The following is a 19383-nucleotide window of genomic DNA, read 5'->3' as shown; positions in this document are numbered from 1 at the left end:
AACCATGTAACTGTCTTTCTCTGCTTAACTTATTTCACTCAGCATAATCTCCTCCAGTTCCATCCATGTCAATGCAAATGGTGGGTATTCATCCTTCCTGATGGCTGAATAATATTCCATTGTATATATGGACCACATCTTCTTTATCCATTCATCTGTTGAAGAGCATCTCGGCTCCTTCCACATCTTGGCTATTGTGGACATTGCTGCTATGAACATTGGGGTACATGTGGCCCTTCTTTTTTTTCCAAAGATTTTATTTATTTGGTAGACAGAGATCACAAGTAGGCAGAGAGGCAGGCAGAGAGAAAGGAGGAAGCAGGCTCCCTGCTGAGCAGAGAGCCCGATGTGGGGCTCGATCCCAGGACCCTGGGATCATGACCTGAGCCAAAGGCAGAGGCTTTAACCCACTGAGCCACCCAGGCACCCCAACATGTGGCCCTTCTTTTCACTACATCTGTATCTTTGGGGTAAATACCCAGTAGTGCAATTGCTTGGTCATATTTTTGTTGTGGTTCTATTTTTGTGCTATTATTTCTTACAATGGAGTTAGAAAATAAAATGTTTCCAGTACCTACCCATGTGAAAATCAAAAGAGAAAAATAAAACACTAATAAAGAAGACCATGTGTTTGGCAAACCTATTTCCTTGTTGAAATGAAAAAAATATTCCTGTATTTTAATATGCAAATACTATGTGTCTGTGTCAAAAGAACACATAATACAATGTACTTCACTTCTTTATCTTATGTGCCTGGATGAGGTAAGCAGCCTAGATCATAAAAGTAGCTATGCTCCATTCCTCAAAATATTAAACACGGAATTACTATATGATCCAGCAATCCCACTTCTGGGCATATACACAAAAGAACTGAAATCAGAGTCTTGAAGAGATATTTGCATACCCACATTCATAGTAGCATAATTCACAGGAGCCACAATACAGAAACAACCAACCTGCCCATTAACAGACGAATGGATAAATAAAATGTGGCATATACATACAATGGAAGATTATTCAGCCTTAAAAAAGGAAGGATATTCTGATACATGTGACAACAAGAATGAAGCTGGAGGACATTACACTAAGTAAAATAAGTTAGTAACAAAAACACAAATATTATATGATTCCACTTACATGAGGTACCCAGAAAAGCCAAATTCATAAAGACAGATAGAAGGATGGTCGCTAGGGGTAGGGGGAAAGGGGAAGTAGTTGTTTAATGGGTATGGAGTTCACATTTTACAAGATGAAAAGAGTTCCGGAGACTGGCTGACCAACAATGTAAATGTACTTAACACTGCTGAGCAGTATACTTAAAAATGGTTAAGATGGTAAGTTTTATGTTACATGTATTTTACCACAATTAAGATTTTTAATTAAAAACAAAGTAGCTATATTCCCCTTACAAAATCTCCCTGTTGTATTTATTGCTGTTTGTCTTTCCCTTAGCATTAGTTTATGAAAAATTTCTAGTTAGGTCCATTTTCTGGTTTTTTAAATTAGACTAATCAAAAACGTGCACCCTGTTATCAAAAAGAAACCTCACGGACCATTAATGGATGCTAAGAGCATTAGGTGAAACGTTATTAAATAATAGGATATATGCATGTTGCTAGAATGTCATCGTACAGATTAATCCACTAATTACAAAAGGAAAAACTTATCTTTTATGATGGTAAGATCTGGTGGACATTATCTTACCAAGTAATCAAATTCAGCATGATTAATTGTGGGACAACCTAACGTGCTTCTTGCTGTGATGAAATATGAAATATAGAGTGTCACCTATGAAGTTTTCTTAGCAAAATGTTTAACATGAAACTAATCAAGCCAACAGACCTAACTTCCAGTTTGCAGGAAATACAGGGGAAATATTCTGTAAAGAAACTTGGCCTGGTATCATCAATAAGGGAAATTTCAATATAAACTGGGTGTTAGGTATTAGGGACTTGTTAATTTTCTTAGGTGTGACAATGATATTGTTATTATGTATTGCTATGTAGGAAAATGTCCTCATTCTTAGGAGATGCATAATGAACTATTTAGTAGAGTACCATGATGTGGGAAACTTCCTTTCAAATAGTTTAGCAAATTCCCCCCCAAAACACACAAATGTGTGTGTTTACTGTGTATACACATACACACAGATAAAGCAAATATAGTCAGACTGTAACATTCAATCTGGGTATGTTTTGTTCTTTCAATTCTTCTATATCTGAAAATTTTTATAAGAAGTTGAGGGAAAATATAAAGGAAGAAAAAAAACAAAGCTTTCTTCTTTAATAGCCTATTAATGGATTTCCCATTCTACTTCCCTCTGCATATTCTACTAGGAGTCTTACTTAGTATTACAATACTAGGTGATTAAAATAAGATAAAAAGTTATAGGAACAACAATAAAAAAGGAGTAGAGATAAAAGACTGGAAGATAATATGACAAAATGCTAACAGTAATTATCTCTAGCTAGTAAGACTACTGGATTTTTTTTCTCTTTTATAGACCTGAAAGTTTTACAGTACAATTTTTATTTTATAAGGTTAAAAAAAGTCATTTTGGGTAAGCAGAGACTATCATAAACATATACTGCTGTGTTAGTACAAAACTAGCAAAATATATAGTGAAGAACTAAATTCACTGTGAATTTGAAAAAAACAAAGGACTACCTCAAATAATATAATAACCTTCTCTCACACAACCCCCAAACATTAAGCAAAAATAAAGACAACTGGTAAGTTTTGGTCCTTTCATTGGTGATAAGAGGTTTCCTACCTTATCTTCTGGGTTACCAAGAATCTTAAACAGTGTAAGATGACAATTCATAATTTTATTGCTTTATATAAGAAGTATTCTTTGCAAAGTACAGGAAATGAGCATAAAACAATACCAGGAAAAGAGTACTCACCCTCCACAGACCCCTGGTACCTTCTTGTTGGTATATATCGATGAAGCTGCCAATCATGCTGCCTTGGAACAAGCTCCCCTGAGCTTGCATTCGAATCTAAAATAAGAAGATTCTTATTCTCTGTTTTAACAGAGACCAAAATGAGATGTTACACTCATTTAAAATAAAGAAAACAGAATTTGGGAATTATCAGAAATATTACCCTGCTATTATGATGAAACTAATGACAAACTATATATTTTAAAAATGTAATTTGTGTCAAAATATATTTTATAAAAATTATTTTCATCAGCCTCACATTCCTTATACTAAGTCCATCAATTCTGGAGTTGAAAGAAAATTTGTGGGAAAGAACGAACAAGTACTCAATGTGGGCAGAAAATAATTCATTTAAAATGATAATAGTTTATGGCGCGCCTGGGTGGCTCAGTGGGTTAAAGCCTCTGCCTTCTGCTCACGTCATGATCCCAGGGTCCTGGGATCGAGCCCCACATTGAGCTCTCTGCTCAGCAGAGAGCCTGCTTCCCTTCCTCTCTCTCTGCCTGCCTCTCTGCCTACTTGTGATCTCTATCAAATAAATAAATTAAATTTTAAAAAATATATAAAAAAATAAAATAAAACGATAATAGTTTAGTAAAAAACTAGAAGCAATCTGCATGTCTAAAAGAAAAACAAAGGACTGGTTGCATAAATTATGACATGTCCATTTAAGGGAATAATATGCAGCCATAAAATTTTATTGTAGAATATCTGTTCATATTGGGAAATGTCAACAATTAACTGCTAAATAGAAAAAGCGTGTTGCAGAGCAGTATGCATGCATGATATGTCATTTTTATTAAAAACATGTAAACTGATGGGATGCTTCACTGACTCAGTTGGTAGAGCATGAGACTTTTTTTATACATTTTTTTAAAGATTTATTTATTTGAGAGAGAATTGCCTATGTGCATTAGCAGGGGTAGGTGGAGACAGAGAGAGTGCAAGAATTTCAAGCAGACTTCCTGCTGAGCACAGAGCCTGACATGGGGCTCCATCCCACCACCCTGAGATCATGACCTGAGCATAAATCAAGAGTTGAATGCTTAAACGACTGAGCCACCCAGGTGCTCTAAGCATGCAACTCTTTATCTCAGGGTTGTGAGTTCAGCCCCATATTGGGTGTAGAGATTACTTAAAAATAAAATCTTTCGGGACACCTGGGCCGCTCAGTCAGTTAGGCCTCTGCCTTTGGCTCAGGTCATGATCCTAGGGTCCTGAGATAAAGCCCCAATAGGGATCCTATTTCTCCTTCTCCCTATGCTGTTCCCCTGCTTGGGCTCTCTCTCTCTCAAATAAATAAATAAAATCTTTTAAAAAAATAAAATCTTTTAAAAATATGATGTAAACTTAAAAATATGCACAGCAAAGAGACTGGATGAACATATACACACCCAAATGCAGACAGTGGTTTAAGTCTGAGTAACAAGACAAGCGGACATTTTCTTCTTTTGTGTTTTTCTCCTGCCTTCCACTTTTTTCTACATTGAACACACATTCTTTATGTAATTATTAATAGCAAAAAGGTTTTAAGATATAATTTCATGCTTACAAGACTTTAAATTGAATTCTATTTGTAAAAGGCATGAACACTGTAGTCCGCAAAGTAGCCTTTGAGAGGTGAAAGAAAATAAAACTAACATTAAAAAGCCCTGAAAGATCTGGTACAATTTCCAACTGACTGCACACATAAAATCATAGTAGTAAGTCACTAAATACTAGTGGCCCAAATGTGGGCCTGATTTTCATGATGTGCAACTCTAGGTTTCAAAAAATGTCTTTGGGAAATCGTGAAACAGCATGTTTTTATGTGGAAAGTCAATTGCTACTAAGAGTTTTGAAATAAAAACCTAAACTCAATTAAAATGGAAACTACAAATATCCTAAGTAGGAGACTTCGTGAAGGAGGTGATTCCTGAGCAGGACTGGGACTATGGTAAGGTGGGGCACTTTCCTCTGGCACAAATGTAGGAGGGGCACTCAAAAAACCTCAGTAATCCAGATAAATAATAATACAATATTTCAAAACATGAAATTTATGCACAAAACCCACAATGAACCAAATATTAAACTGTAGTTAACTAAAGATAGGATCCAAAAGGGTGAGATTCAGGTGAGGTGAGATGAATTATACAAAATATTGGTATTTTATTCATCATGAGTAGTTTGCATTCACTTTAGTTTTTGAAAAATATTGCATAAAAATGTTATTTCTCTTAATTACTGAGTTTTTTGTGTCCCCTTCCATTTTGCATCCAAGGGGAATACCTCACTTGTCTCATCCTAGTCCTGTCCCTGTTCCTGAGCAGATTTGAAGGATAAATTCACAAAGGGGAAAAGACATTACAGTCAGAAAGAGAGCTACATAGGGACGCTTGGGTGGCTCAGTTGGTTAAGCAGCTGCCTTCGGCTCAGGTCATGATCCCAGCGTCCTGGGATCGAGTCCCACATCGGGCTCCTTTCTTGTCAGGGAGCCTGCTTCTCCCTCTGCCTCTGCCTGCCATTCTGTCTGCCTGTGCTCGCTCTCTCCCTCTCTCTGACAAATAAATAAATAAAATCTTTAAAAAAAAAAAAAAAAGAAAGAGAGCTACATAAACAAAGGCAAGGAAGTGACACATAATATATCAGAGAAAGAGTTGTCCAAGGATATGTGAGAGGACTGAACAGCTCAACTGTGATTATAGATCCTATATTGGTACTGTCACCATCTAAGTTTGGATTCTCTCCATCCCCAGCACCCTCAGCCCTACCAAGGTATAAGAAAGGAAAAAGGAGATTATAGCATTGGTCAATGGTAATAATCATACCAGGCAGGTCAGAGGGACAGGAAATTAAAGCAAATCATTTAGGTGATTAAATCGAGGATCCAGATAGAAGAAAAGAAGCTTTAGGGAGTTAAGTATTACTGTTCTTGAAAAGGTCAAGTGTAATTATATTGCAAATGTTGTGGACTTTTAGGATACAATCAGTTCTCTTCATAAATACTTGCTCTGTACATCTAAAGTGATATAAAAATTCTGTAGCTACATTACTCTCAGTTTAACCCAGAAAGATCATTTCATATCTTTTCCCCATCAACCATCACTGGTTTCTTTCATGTGTGCTGTGTTTCAAGTCACTTTCTCGGTTCTTAAAATTCTCTGAATTGCAATAGATCTCTCACTAACCTAGTCACCTATGGTTTCGAATAAATACAGCACATGTCCTCTTTTCTCACATGCCCGCTAAAATAAATGTCAAAAACTCAGGATCCTCTCAGACATTATAATCATATATTTAGTGCTTTTAATTAATCATAAACTTAAGTAAGTTATTAACTATGTAGAAAATGTGTACCATGAGATAAAATGAATGCTAATATTATTAAATGTTTCATCTTGTGTTTTGATAAAATCTGAAAGGAGGTCACATATTGCATGGAGCATTGGGTGCTATATGTAAACAACGAATCTTGGAACACTACATCAGAAACTAATGACGGACTGTATGGTGACTAAAATAACAACATCATCATCATCATCATAAAAGAAAAAATCTGAAAGAAATTGAATTATATTTTTAAAAATCAACACCATTAACCTATGCTATTCTAGTTCTGAATTCAAAATAATCCCAGCACAGACCAAAATATACCATTTTAAAGCCAAATCTCACCCTTAATGGAAATATAGGTAAGACAAGAAAAGACATATGCATTACAGACTAAGGTACCTCAATTAGCCATTAAAGGAGGCTCCTCCAAAAGCTATATTTTGATTTATCCCTTTGTCTGGTACCCCAGATTACACCTCAGCTCAATATACCATACTAAGATTTGAAGTGGGTGGAGAATATGGCTTTCTTTTGTAAAGTGGAGAAAGAACTATTAAAAACAAAAATTCTCATATCAATTTTCGAAGAAGACAAATGGAAGTAAGGGATCTGGAAACTGATTGCCTTAAAATTGCATCGCCCTTGGAAACAATCTTATAAGCGTTTACATACTCTAAAGACCAACGGATTAATGCATATCATAATGAATTTACTGAGCACCTACTATCTACCAAGTATGATAGGCAGTTTACATATATTATCTCTAATCCTAAACCTTATGCAGTGGGTAAGTACTTACAAATGAGGAAACCAAGGCTTAAAGCAGTTATTTGCCCAAGGTTTTACAGCAGTGACAGAGTGGAGCCCTAAACCCAAATCTGACTCAAAGTTCATGCTCTTTCCATAACACTTGGTATACATCTAATGCTACCAGCCCTTTCTTACCTTTAGTACATCAGTGGGATTGGCTATAGTGGAAGATATCACTCCTGACACTACCCCACAGATCATATTAATTAGAAGAGTTTCATCTGTAAAAAGGAAAAAAAGTTTGTACCAAGTACCAGTTTTGAAGAACAGAGTACTCATATATCAGAGTAAAGGAACCCCAAGCAGACAAATAACTAAGAAATGAACCACAAAGCTAACGAACCTAAAGAAACTCAAATATTTCTAGATCAAAGGGTGCCTGGGTAGCTCAGTCAGTTAAGCATCTGCCTTCAGCTCAGGTCATGATCTCAGGGTCTGGGGATCAAGCCCCACATCAGGCTCTCTGCTCAGCAGGGAGCCTGCTTCTCCCTCCCTTGCTCCCCCTGCTTGTGCTCTCTGTGAAATAAATAAATAAAATCTTAAAAAAATTCTAGATCCCAAATCAGTACTGAAACATAAATCATTACTTTTTTAAAAAGTGTTTCTAAAAGACACTGGAACATGTCCTACTATTCTATATACAGCAACTGCCAGTAACCCACATAAATTCAGAATGTAGCATTTCTTCTTCAATCATTTCAAATACCTAAAGAAAATTCTTTTGTCTTTTTCTGGAGACTCATCAACTCTAAAGACTTAGGAAACAAATGTTAAAAATAAAAACTTATGTGTTAACAGAAAAAAAATTACCTAAATATTAATTTTGACTGGCTTTGATATCTACTAGCTTCTATTTATTTAAAGGAGATTCTGTAGACATATATGAAAAACCAGTCATTTGAAACTAAATCTGCTCAGCCAAAAGGGGAAAAAAAAGAAACCACAGAGCATAATGTTCTAAAATGAAAATTCTATCTTCACCATGCCTCCTTACCATGAAGAGCCTACAAATAGAAACTAGGTAAACCCAAGTGAAGCATCTGTGAAAGGAAATTATTTTAGGAAGCGAACCCTTCAGAATCCTCAAAGAGGCTCCAGAAAAAGTCAATTTAGGACAATACAGTAATTCAAAGGACATTACTAATCAAAAGTCTCTCCAGCTATCCTCAACTATGCAAAAGCCCTAGGCCTGGGGTAAAATACCATTTAGTATGGTATCAAGCTGGAAAAGCTGCAGCAGCCCATTTAGAGACATATGATAATGCTGAATGTGGGTAAGGTGGCCGCAGGTACAACAGAATCTAGAATAGTCTAAAATTCCTCCATCTAAAAATAGCTTATCAAAATGGGCAGCTAGAGAATTGCTTATAGCTAAAGTTCTTTTGTTGATGAGGACAGCATTAATTTTCTGGACAAACTTACCCATGTTCCCTCTGTGATGAGCAGAAGACTTTTTTTTTCTTTGATAGGAAAAGGGGAAAACTTAAAGAGCAGGTTTCTCTAACCCATCTATCACCTCTGCAAGGATTAATCCCAAATCAATTAGAGCTTGCTTTGTCCTTACAATAACTGTCACCCACTCTCAGGCATCCCATGACTCATGCTTCTCAGTAAGCATGATTTCAATAATTCCTCTGAGTATTACCCCAAAAGAGAATGAGTCTATACTGACCTTCTAAACGTTCTACAAATAATCTCTTCAAGCTTTGGTAAATGCCAATTTTAATGGTGCCATATGATGCCTGTCTTAGTAAGGCAGGGGCAATTCTGCCAAAAAAGAAAGAAAAAATCAATTATACTCAACATGTACTTGTAGATTATACATAACTAGATAGTTTACTCATTTCCATTACTCACCTCATTCCACCCAACTACATCAGAATATGCATTTTTTCAAGCACCCATGGAACATTCACCAAGAGAGCACATTTGGATTATAAAACAAACCTCAACAAATTTAAAAGAAGTGAAGTCAAATAGAGTATGTTCTCTGACCATAACGGAATTAAACTAGAAATCAATAAGGAAAATCCTCAAACACTTGGAAATTAAACAACACATTTCTAAACAATCCATGGTTCATAAGAACTGTCAAAGGAAATTTTAAAAATACATAGAACTAAACAAAAATGAAAATTCAACCTATTAAAATATGTAGGATACAGCCAAAGCAGTGCTGAGAGGGAAATTTATGGCACAAAATGCTTACATTAGAAACGAGGGAAAGTCTTGGGCAACCTCTGGGGTCCCTTCCCTCTTTAGGAGATTTGTGCTATCATTTTACTATCACTCAATAAACTTTGCTTTGCTGCCCACCAAAGAAAAAGAAGAAGAAAAGAATAGAGAAAGAGAGAGAGAAAGAGTCTCAAATCAATAATCTAAGTCCCTAACTCAAGAAATTAGAAAAAGAAGAGCAAAGTAAACCCAAACCAAGCAGAAGGGGAGGAAATAATAAAGAGCGTAAATTAATAAAATTAAAAACAGAAAAAGAGAGAAATATCAATAAAACAAAATGCTCTTTTGAAAAAATCAGTATCAGGTATGAAATGGACAGTACTATAAATTCTGCAGCCATTAAAAGGATAATAAGGTAATGCTATAAACGACTTTATGCTCATAAATTCCAACAACTCAGAAGAAATGGACTAATTCCTCAAAAACTACAAACCACCAAAACTTAAAATGAAATAGATAAAAATACAGGAATCATCAAAAAAGATGAAATAGATAAACTGAATAGTCTCATAACCATTAAAACATTTTAATTCATAATTCAAAAGTTCCCAAAAAGGAAACCTCCAGGCCCAGATAATTTCACTGAGGAATTCTACCAAGCATTTAAAAAATCAACACCAGGGGCTCCTGGGTGGCTCAGTCATTAAGTGTCTGTCTTTGACTCAGGTCATGATCCCAGGGTCCTGGGATCAAGCCCTGCATCAGGCTCCCTGCTCAGCGGGATGCCTGCTTCTCCCTCTCTCTCTCTCCCTGCTTGTGTTCCCTCTCTTGTTATCTCTCTATTAAGTAAATAAATAAAATCTTTTTTAAAAAATTAACACCAGTCTTACACAATCCTTCCAGAAAAAAAAGAGAATGTTTCCCAATTCATTTTTTTTTTAATTTCTTTTCAGCGTAACAGTATTCATTGTTCCCAATTCATTTTATGAGGTTAGTATTACCCTGATACCAAAACCGGACAAAAAGAATACAAAAACAGAAAAACTATATGCCAGCATCTCTCAGAAATTTGGATGCAAAAATCCTTAACAAAATATTAGCAAACCAAATCTAGCAGTGTAGAAAAAGAAGTATACACCATTATTCACCTCATGGAGAATTTTTTTTTTAATTTATTTTTTGGGGGGGTTATATGGTATCATTTATTTTTATTAAATTCTTTTTTAATTTAAATTCAAGTAATTAACATACAGTATATTACTAGTTTCAGAGGTAGAGTTCAGTGATTCATCAGTGTTATATAATAACCAGTCCTCAATACATCACGTGTCCTCTTTAATGTTCATCATCCAGGTACCCTATCCCCTCCCCAACCCCCTCACAGAGGTTTTTTAAAAGATTTTTTTTATTTGACAGAGATCACAAGTAGGCAGAGAGGCAGGTGGGGCGGGGGAACAGGCTCCCACCTAGCAGAGAGCCCCAGTGCGGGCCTCGATCCTAGGACCCTGAGATCATGACCTGAGCTGGAGGGAGAGGCTTTAACCCACTGAGCTACCCAGGTGCCCGCGGAGGTTTTTTTTTAAAAATCAGCCTTACTTCCTCACAGTTGTAGATACATCTTTAATCTATCAAGAGCCAAGATTTCACCCTATTTAAGTTCTGCTTATAAACTGAAGACATTCTCACTCATACCTCCTTTGAGATTCTTCCAAATTGCAGAACTATACTTTAGTAGTTATAAATAGAAAGACGACAGCAGCTTGGATGGTTCTGATTTTTAAAATGATGACTAAATATGCATATTTCTGACATTATTGCTTGCTATTAGAAAAAAATAATCTTGTGATCATCCATGCTGATTCAAGAACAAGGTGAAACAGTTGATCCATGATTCACTAGCTTCAGGATGTATTACTTGATTTTTTTCCCTAAGAAAATTCTCTTTTAAAACTAAGTCTAACACAGGTTAATAATAAAATTGATGTCCATTCTCTGAGCAATAAACTGGTAACCTGAATGCAGGAGTGACCTAGGAAATTGGCAGCAGATACATGAGAAAACCACAAACCTACAGCTAATTAAAAGTTGACAAATAGATGGGTCTCCCTCTCTCTCATTCTGCATTTCATGTTTAAACTGCCAGAATAGTATTTATTTAAAGAGGAAAATTTTAAAAGAACTGAGTATTTGGCAACTCAGGAAGAATATTACAGAAATATATACAGTGAACTGGTGCTGCTATTCACAGTGGCTATCGATGACTCTCAGGAAAACAGGAGAAAGCCAATGCTACAATGAGATATCCATTTTAAAACGTATCACTTAAAGCCAGATGAACACAAAATCCAAAGCTCAAGACCTGTAAGCAAGTGGAATATAAACTGGCATGTCAATATTGAATTACAAATTGGTATGGTGAATATGAAGGGCACACACTATCAGACAGCTGAAATAAATGGCTTCTTAAAAAGTATTTCCCTTCATGAAGGAAAGAATCCACTCTCACCCAGAATACAGAGCCAATACACCTTCTTCTTTATAGATGCGGAACAAGGCATGAAACATTCCCCGGTATTTTATCTCTTTAAAGCGAACATCAATGCTTTGGCCTTGAACTTGAAGTCGGGTTTTGGTCAGGTCCACAGGGAACGTTCCTATAAAGGAACACACTGATTTATAAGGTTTTCCAAAGACTCACAGTTAAAATTTTGGCCGAATTTAAGTCAATGACAATTTTAAAACATAAGACAAAGTCCTCCTTATAATACAATGGGGGTATCTCTGCTAGAAGTACCACTGTCAGAAGAGTTGTATGTGGTAAAGTAAAATACACTGTACTGTATCTAGGCAGTAGGACTGACCCATAGTATAACTGAAACTGTGATATAATAAAGTGCTTTAAGATGATCCTAATATACTATAAATACAAAATAATTTAAATGATGTTTTATTCATCTGTAACATACAATTTGGCATTTGTCTCTTCCTCTGCCCACCATCTCATCTACTTCTCCTTCATAAAATCTCCCCAAATTTTCACAACGAAGGTAAGAAAAAATGGGACTGCTGTTCCAGGCACCCTTATATACTATTAGAAAGTTTTATGGCTTTTTTTCTCTTTTTTTTTGTTTACAAGAAACAAATAGTTCCTTAATATTATGAAAGATAATGGCAAAATCCTATTTGGTCTACTCATTTTGGTTCCCAGGTAAGTTGGGACTAATACCAGCACAGGGCTTAGGAAATTTCTTTAACCAACTTCTTTTAGTAAATCAACATACAGAAGTGGTGATTACGTTGACAAAATATGTTCCAGGGAATATTTCGAAGTCTAGAACTAACAAGGTGATTATGTAGCTCTGGTCACCGATGACCTTGATATCGCACCAACACAGTATTTGTCAAGGAAGTCAACAAAGATTAATGGATTAGAGTGACATAAGAATAGTTTAAGAGAGAGAAAATTTGTAAAATGAGAAAACACAATCTATAGATATTTCAAAATTAAAATCAAATAGCAAAGAATCTAGTTTGATTTTATTAGTCAATTTTCTTCCAAAATCTAACGGAGGTTTGAAAAAAGAACTTTGGATACTTACTAAGAAAGTTATAAACAACTTAGCATTAAGGAAAGACCATTAGTACAAAAATATAGCAGAAACCCCTGTATCAACTAACTCCCTTTATCTTTTTATATTACTGAAGTCTAGAGAAAATAAACAAATCACTAAACTATCAAAAGAGCTTCTTAAGTTCAACTTTTCTTAATTTCATTCACCATACCATTTGTAGTACTTTCTCAGAAAATATTACTTGATGGCTTAAAGATGACAGTTTTTAAAACAAATATAATAAGCTTCTTTTCACTTTTTCTCTAGTTTTCATCAAAAATAACTGTCACCATAAGCTACCATCTATACCATAGAAGCAGATTTGTCAGTTTTCACATTCTTACCAAACTCAGCAACAATAGAGGCAAGGCCGCCATATACAAAGGGTTTCCAATTCAGACCAGACATCTCATGGCTTACAGTGGCACTTTTCTGGTGCTAAAAATAAACACAGATCAGAACAAGGCACAAGAGTGAGGAGCATTTGTTAGTGTCTGATCACATTATTTAAACCAACAAAATTGACAAATAAAACAGATGTAGAGGAAAAACCCTACCAAGTGGAATGAAACAAAATGAGGAATCCTGTTTTATGTGCTGGATGATCATGAATGTGTTCTTTACTGCCACTCTGTATGGGTAGGCGTGCAATTCCCTCAAAGATCAACTTGCGCCCTTCATTCTCTCCAGTTTCTTTAATTTTATCATGTCCCCACCCAAAGAAGAGTTTTCAGTCCATCCAGCACAACCAACTTAAACATTCAACTAGAGAATTACAAGTGAAGGAACCTGGTGTTCAAACTATATAGGCTGAGGCATCTCATAAAAGCAGTTCATGGTATTCTGTTACTTTGAATAGGTGCAAAGCAAAGGCTGACACCACTCCCCTCTCACGTTCTTAGCCCTCTCATCTCTCCACTAAATGTCAGGGTTTTAGTTCATCTAACTACTTCTAGCTATATACAATTTCTCCCCTCAAAGCCCAAGCTGACTAAGTACTTTTTCATCTTCCTTCTGGTTCCCAGAGGAATGAAAACAATATGAATGTCTCTCTTTGACATTTAACATACACCCATCTAGTAAATTTCTTTTTCCCTGGCCTTTTAAAGCACATACATCCAAATATTGTTTTTCTTTGATGTTCAGACTCCTTAACAATGTATTTCTACTCCCAGCTCCCTTTCCTTCTTCCCCATCCCACCCCCATTACACCTGTCATCTTCAATCTTTTCATTTTTGTTTTTCCTGCCACTCTCTGCTATTTCTCTCTTGGATTTTTTTTTTTTTCCATAGCTCTGCCCTTTAGATCAGTGGTTTTCAAATTTAAGGTGCACCAAAATTATCTAGAAGGTGAATTAAAACATAGAGTGTTGGGCCTCACCCTCAGATTTTCTGATTAGTGCCCTAGGTTTGGCCTGAGAATATGCAAATTTCCAAATAATGCTGGTGCTTCCACACTTTAAGATCTACTACTGTTCCATGCATCACCTACTAAATCCTGGTCCAGCTGGAAGTAATCTCTTCTAAGATGGACTCTGAGATTTCTTTTAAATTATTCCTTTTCCAGAACTTCACAGTATGTATGCTACTGAATTTCAAATACATCCTCAAGTGCTTTATGGTCAGGAATAAAGACTCAGAAGTCAGACTGCCTAGGTTCAAATCCTGACACTACTACTTACTAGCTCTGTGACCAAGTCACTTAACTACTCCATGCCTGTGTTTTCTGAACCATAAAATGGGGATGATAATAAACACTATCTTATAGGGTTGTTGTGAAAATTAAGTGATACATGTAAAATACCTGGAAAAGTACCTGGCACCCAGTGCAAATATTATTTTTTTTAAGTTTACTTATTTTTTTTTAGCAATCTCTACACCCAAAATGGGTTTGAACCCACAATTCCAAGATCAAGGGTCGCACGTTTTCCAACTGAGCCAGCCAGGCACCCTCTAGTTCAACTATTAGCTATTATCATTACTACATTTTGGAAAGTACTCAAATTTATATTTTAACAGATATTACTAGCTGCCCACCACCCCCACTGCCCAATCTGAGGTTAGCACCATTGAATCACAGTCTCTTTTTAGGAAAGACAAGGTTTGCTTTATTTCCACAAAAGAAAAGCTCTGTAAATAAGCACACATGAACAACTTCCCAAAGAGGACAGTAAACATGCAGACAAATATTTTAGTAAGAGGCCACAAAAATAATTATGGACACTTCCTTTAAGCATAGTGTGATCAGCCAGTCCATCTGATATACAGAGTCTGGAATAGATAGCTTTTTTGGAGGAAAGTTGTTGAAAGAAATTCTAAAAAGCAAAGTAGGACTAGGCACTTCAAATACCAGCTGCAGTCTGAAATGAGTCTTAAGTACTAAATATTATTTCATTAACATTTTCAGTTATGAGCACATTTTATTACAATTGATAGTAAAACATGACACACATGGTGAGAGGGTAAGCACAGAAAAGCAAGGACCAGGGCATATCCCCTCTCTTAGTCAATGGAGAGGGCATTCCCCCAACCCGACAATTTAGAGATTTACCAAAATAGTCAAGCATTTCAAATGGCTGCTATGCTTCTCTCTGAAAGCTTTCTTTTTACAATTTCTTTCCACTCATCTCATTACAGAGAAAGGCTCTATCAGAACTTTACTACCTGCCACCCAGACTTTCAATAAGGAGGATGTTCCCAGGGTTCAGGGACCAATAATAAATCAGTTAAAGGCAGGGGGCAGAACCATAGTAGGGAACAGAATTTTAGATCAGTCAGCCCAGTGGTTCCTTAATGAAGTTTTCACAATTGAGGTGAAATGAAGAAAATAAGAGCACATAGTGCTTTTTTCTTCAGCCAAATGTGTTTGATTTAAAGGACTATATATTAGGAAATCATGTTCTGCCTCCTGGAGAATTTTTTAAATCACCTTTCCTGTATGAAATGCAGTTGGTAGTTGATTTTTTAGTATTCTTCTTAGCAAAATAAGACTACCTACCTGAATTTGTGCCTCCTCCCCCATACTTTCACTTAAATGTTATTGGTCCATAAAATCCAAAAGTCTAGAGACCACTGGCCAAATTCAACACTGCTACCACTCCCCCATCTGTCAGTAAAATACCCTTTCCTCCATGTTAGGAAAGAATCTTGTTACGAAAAAGTCCTTTATAGCTTTAATTAGGTCTGTTTTTAGACATTCTTTCCTCATACTGAGCCAAAAATCTGCTTTGCTCTAGTTTTCACCCATTTGGGGAGGTAATATTAAACTATTATTTTTCCCTATTGGGGTTCTTCAAGTATTTAAAGACAGCAAGACAGCTATCATGTTCTCCTACATCTTACCTTTCTCAGTGTAAACATCCACAATAATTTTCATTATTCCCTACACTGTATGTCATTTACTACAGCTGAAAATTGCAGTCACTTCTGCGGAGGCCATATTACGCTACTGAAATCATTAAAATGTCAGCTACAACCTCTAAGTCTTTTACATAAGGCCGTATATATGCATGCATGCCATGTTACATCTATTCCACGGTTGTGCAATGTTTTTTGAACCTTCATTTACTCCCTTCTATATCTTAATTTCAGGCACACAGGATGAGGTTTCTGTTCTAGTTGCCCCATGTTATTTTCTCTCTTAACTAGGTAAGATCCCTGAAGGCAAACACCATGTCTCAGAGTACTTTTCATAAGCCTTGCACAGAACTGGGTAAATACTTGGTTGATTCTAGGGAAATGTCCTTTATCTATGTAGGCAGTGTGTATGAAAAAGATTATGTGACAAATTAGAAAGTTAACTTGCTAGACCTGAGCAATGCTACATGCTTTGTACACAACATCTTGTTTTTATTCATCCTCAGAGATTCTCTAATTCTCTTCCCTTGCCTTTTTGTAGAGAATTACTTGTGTGAAAGACCCTAAGCATGCTAAAAATGATTTTTACTTCTGGGGGCTATCCCCAGATATGGGTAAAAGGAAAGAAGTCATATCTGTCTTAAAACAGAAATATACTACTTTAAATATTCATCACATAAAGCAGCCAATGAAAAATGTCTTTAAAATGCAAACATGTGTTCTGAAGTCTAAGGAAAATCTGACGGCTTAAAGAGTGAGAAGAATGTCTTAGAACACAAGTTACATAGCACTATGCTATTCCAAATATCTGGTCAGATAAATCTGGGTACTTTTCTCACCTTCTCCTTTAAAAAAGAGTGGGCATTACAGATTCTCAGGCTTGGGAGGTAATAGTGGAGAGAGAAGCAAATATTTATTGAAGGCATACTAAATGCCCAAACCTGCAACATGCTATGGGTATAAACGTCATGTTAAAAAAATAAACATAGGTTCTAACATGGGACAATATCTATCATTCGACTTATCTTTCCTGGATAATCAAGGACATTGGGGTGGGGATAAAGTTGTACAAAATATAGTACTTGCCTTTCAATAGCTTATAGGCTGGCAGAAGAAATCAAAGTAGTTCATTAGAGAAAAAATAAGTACTAAATTATATAGTACAAACTACAAGAGCAGGACTATGGAAAAGGAGACAATCAGCATGCGCCTGAATAATCTGAAAGGCTTCTGGAGGTGAGGCTTAAAATGGGCCTTCCCAGAGTGCAGGTAGAATCAGGTATAGGTGTAGATAAGGGAGGGTGGAGGAGGAAAACAGGATGAACAGAGACACAAATATGGAAAAAGCACAGCATTTTGAGGCAGGCATCAGTATAGTTTGCTCTGAGAAGGAAGAGGGGAACCTAATGGGAACAGAGAATTCCCTTAACAGACTGAAACAATTATCAGACAAGAAGTACGGTAAGGAAAAGGTTACACTGGAAACCTTAAAACCAAAATGGTGAGAGGGATACTGTAAGTTTTTGAACAGGGACAGGACATGAGGATATGCCACATTTTAGTTAGGCTACTAGGGCTGCAGCAAGCCGTGGATTACAAATGAGAGAGGCAAGGAAACTTGCTTAGGATAGTATGAAGTAAAGCAGACAAAGTAAAAGCAGACAACATGTTTGTTGGCAATAAGGTTAGAGATAAACTTCTAAAATGAAAACACAAAGGAATTTGATGATGTAGAGAATGAAGACAAGAGTTCAAAATAACTCCAAGCATACCTAGCCTGGAAAAACCAAGAAAACACCAACAGAGAACTACAAACGTCCCTGCCGTTACCTTGTCTGAGAATCTAATTCATGCTGATAATGGCTGTCATCCCCATTAGTTAGCTGAACTGCATTTTAATAGATGCCTTCAATGCCTTGACCTCAAGGAGTGGCAGGGGGTAGAAACTGAAGGGGAGCATCTTTAAACAGCATCCCTCACACTAACACAATGGAGGTGTTTGCTTACTCCGCTTATAATCACGGCCGCCGTTGCAAACTTCACCCTTAGAAAAATTAGGATTATTCCAGGAAAGATACCCATTCACCCTCTGGGTAGCAGGATCTTGCCAGTTCCTCGGCTGTCAGAGCGAGTTCGTGGAGAGAAGGGAGGCGCCTGAAGAAGGCGGCCTCCCAAGGGGGTCGAGGAAGCAGGGTTCAATCGAAGAAGTAAAACCACCGATGCCAGAAGAGTGAAAGACAGGGAAGGGACTCAGCTGAGGGGAGAGAGAGATCAAAGGACCGTTAAGCCCCTCCCAGGCCGGGAACCAGGCCAGCCCGGCCCCGCGCGGCCTGGCGCGGCCCGGCGCGGCCCAGCCCCGCTCCCCTGCCTGGAAGTCCAGGAGCTCCCCCTCACCTGCTCAGGCTCATCGGACGACTGGGAAGCCGAGGCTCCCACAGTCGGAAACGCCACCGCAATGCCAACCCGGAAGCATTGAGACCAACGGAAGTAACCAAGTCGTCGCCCCGGCAACGGTGGCACAGGCATTCCAACACCACCTCCTCAAAGCCTAAAAAAGAAGGCGCGAAATGAGAGGTGGGAACGACAGGGGTCTTAATGGGGAAGTCGAGCCGGCTTCGGGTGCAAAGACAGAGAAACGGCAACCTTTTGGGAGGTGTAGGGAGAGAGAGCTAAGGCGTGAGAATTTGGCAGCTTCTGCAGCTCACATACTCGCCAGTCGGGGGCAGAGATGTCGCCTGGTTACCTTGTCACCATCCACCACGCGCGTACGAGGGCTAGGAAAGGGGCGGGGGTTAAGAAGCTAGCCGCCAACCAACCTAAGAGTGACGCGAAGGGCGGGGCAAACGTAGTGAATGGGTGGAGCGGGACGCCTGCGCGCAAAGTACGAAAAAGGAGGGAAAGTGAGGGGGCGGGGCAGAGGACTTAAAAGTAGGAAAACGAGGGAAAGGAGTGAAAGGTATTTAATGAGGTGCTCGAAGGCGGAAAGAAAATAAAGATCAAGTAAATAAACCGTGGCAGCGAATGGGTGCCAGGTATTTGGGGCTGAGGAATCAGACTCAGGCTCTGTACTAAAAGCACACAAGGGAAGAAAAAACAGATTGGAAACGGAGACCATAAAAACTTAGAGATTGGAAACGGAGACCATAAAAACTTAGAGATCACGAATCTAAAGA

At 37.4% G+C, this 19383-nt stretch overlaps 1 protein-coding gene across 2 annotated transcripts in view; it reads right to left on the bottom strand.

Annotated features, from left to right (window-relative positions):
* LOC111157260 (solute carrier family 25 member 14) overlaps nt 1–18940 on the bottom strand; it is a 31653-nt gene extending 12713 nt beyond the window's left edge. Inside the window, exons 1-7 of one of the 2 annotated variants that reach the window (XM_022518535.1) lie at nt 18854–18940; nt 18605–18758; nt 13198–13291; nt 11749–11896; nt 8740–8834; nt 7203–7288; nt 2907–3002 (exon numbers count right to left, since the gene is read on the bottom strand). In XM_022518535.1, coding sequence (XP_022374243.1) covers nt 2907–3002; nt 7203–7288; nt 8740–8834; nt 11749–11896; nt 13198–13291; nt 18605–18736 — 651 coding nt within the window. In that variant the 5' untranslated portion in view covers nt 18737–18758; nt 18854–18940. Of the gene's footprint in view, nt 1–2906; nt 3003–7202; nt 7289–8739; nt 8835–11748; nt 11897–13197; nt 13292–18217; nt 18432–18604; nt 18759–18853 lie in introns of those variants that run through there. The other variant, XM_022518536.1, reaches the window with a different exon arrangement.
* Between the last annotated feature and the right edge of the window lie 443 nt (nt 18941–19383).

Source organism: Enhydra lutris, unplaced genomic scaffold (assembly GCF_002288905.1).
Source record: "Enhydra lutris kenyoni isolate GAN:26980312 unplaced genomic scaffold, ASM228890v2 scaffoldscaffold53, whole genome shotgun sequence".
NCBI classification, from domain to species: Eukaryota; Metazoa; Chordata; class Mammalia; order Carnivora; family Mustelidae; genus Enhydra; species Enhydra lutris.
This window is presented reverse-complemented; position numbering and strand designations above follow the sequence as displayed.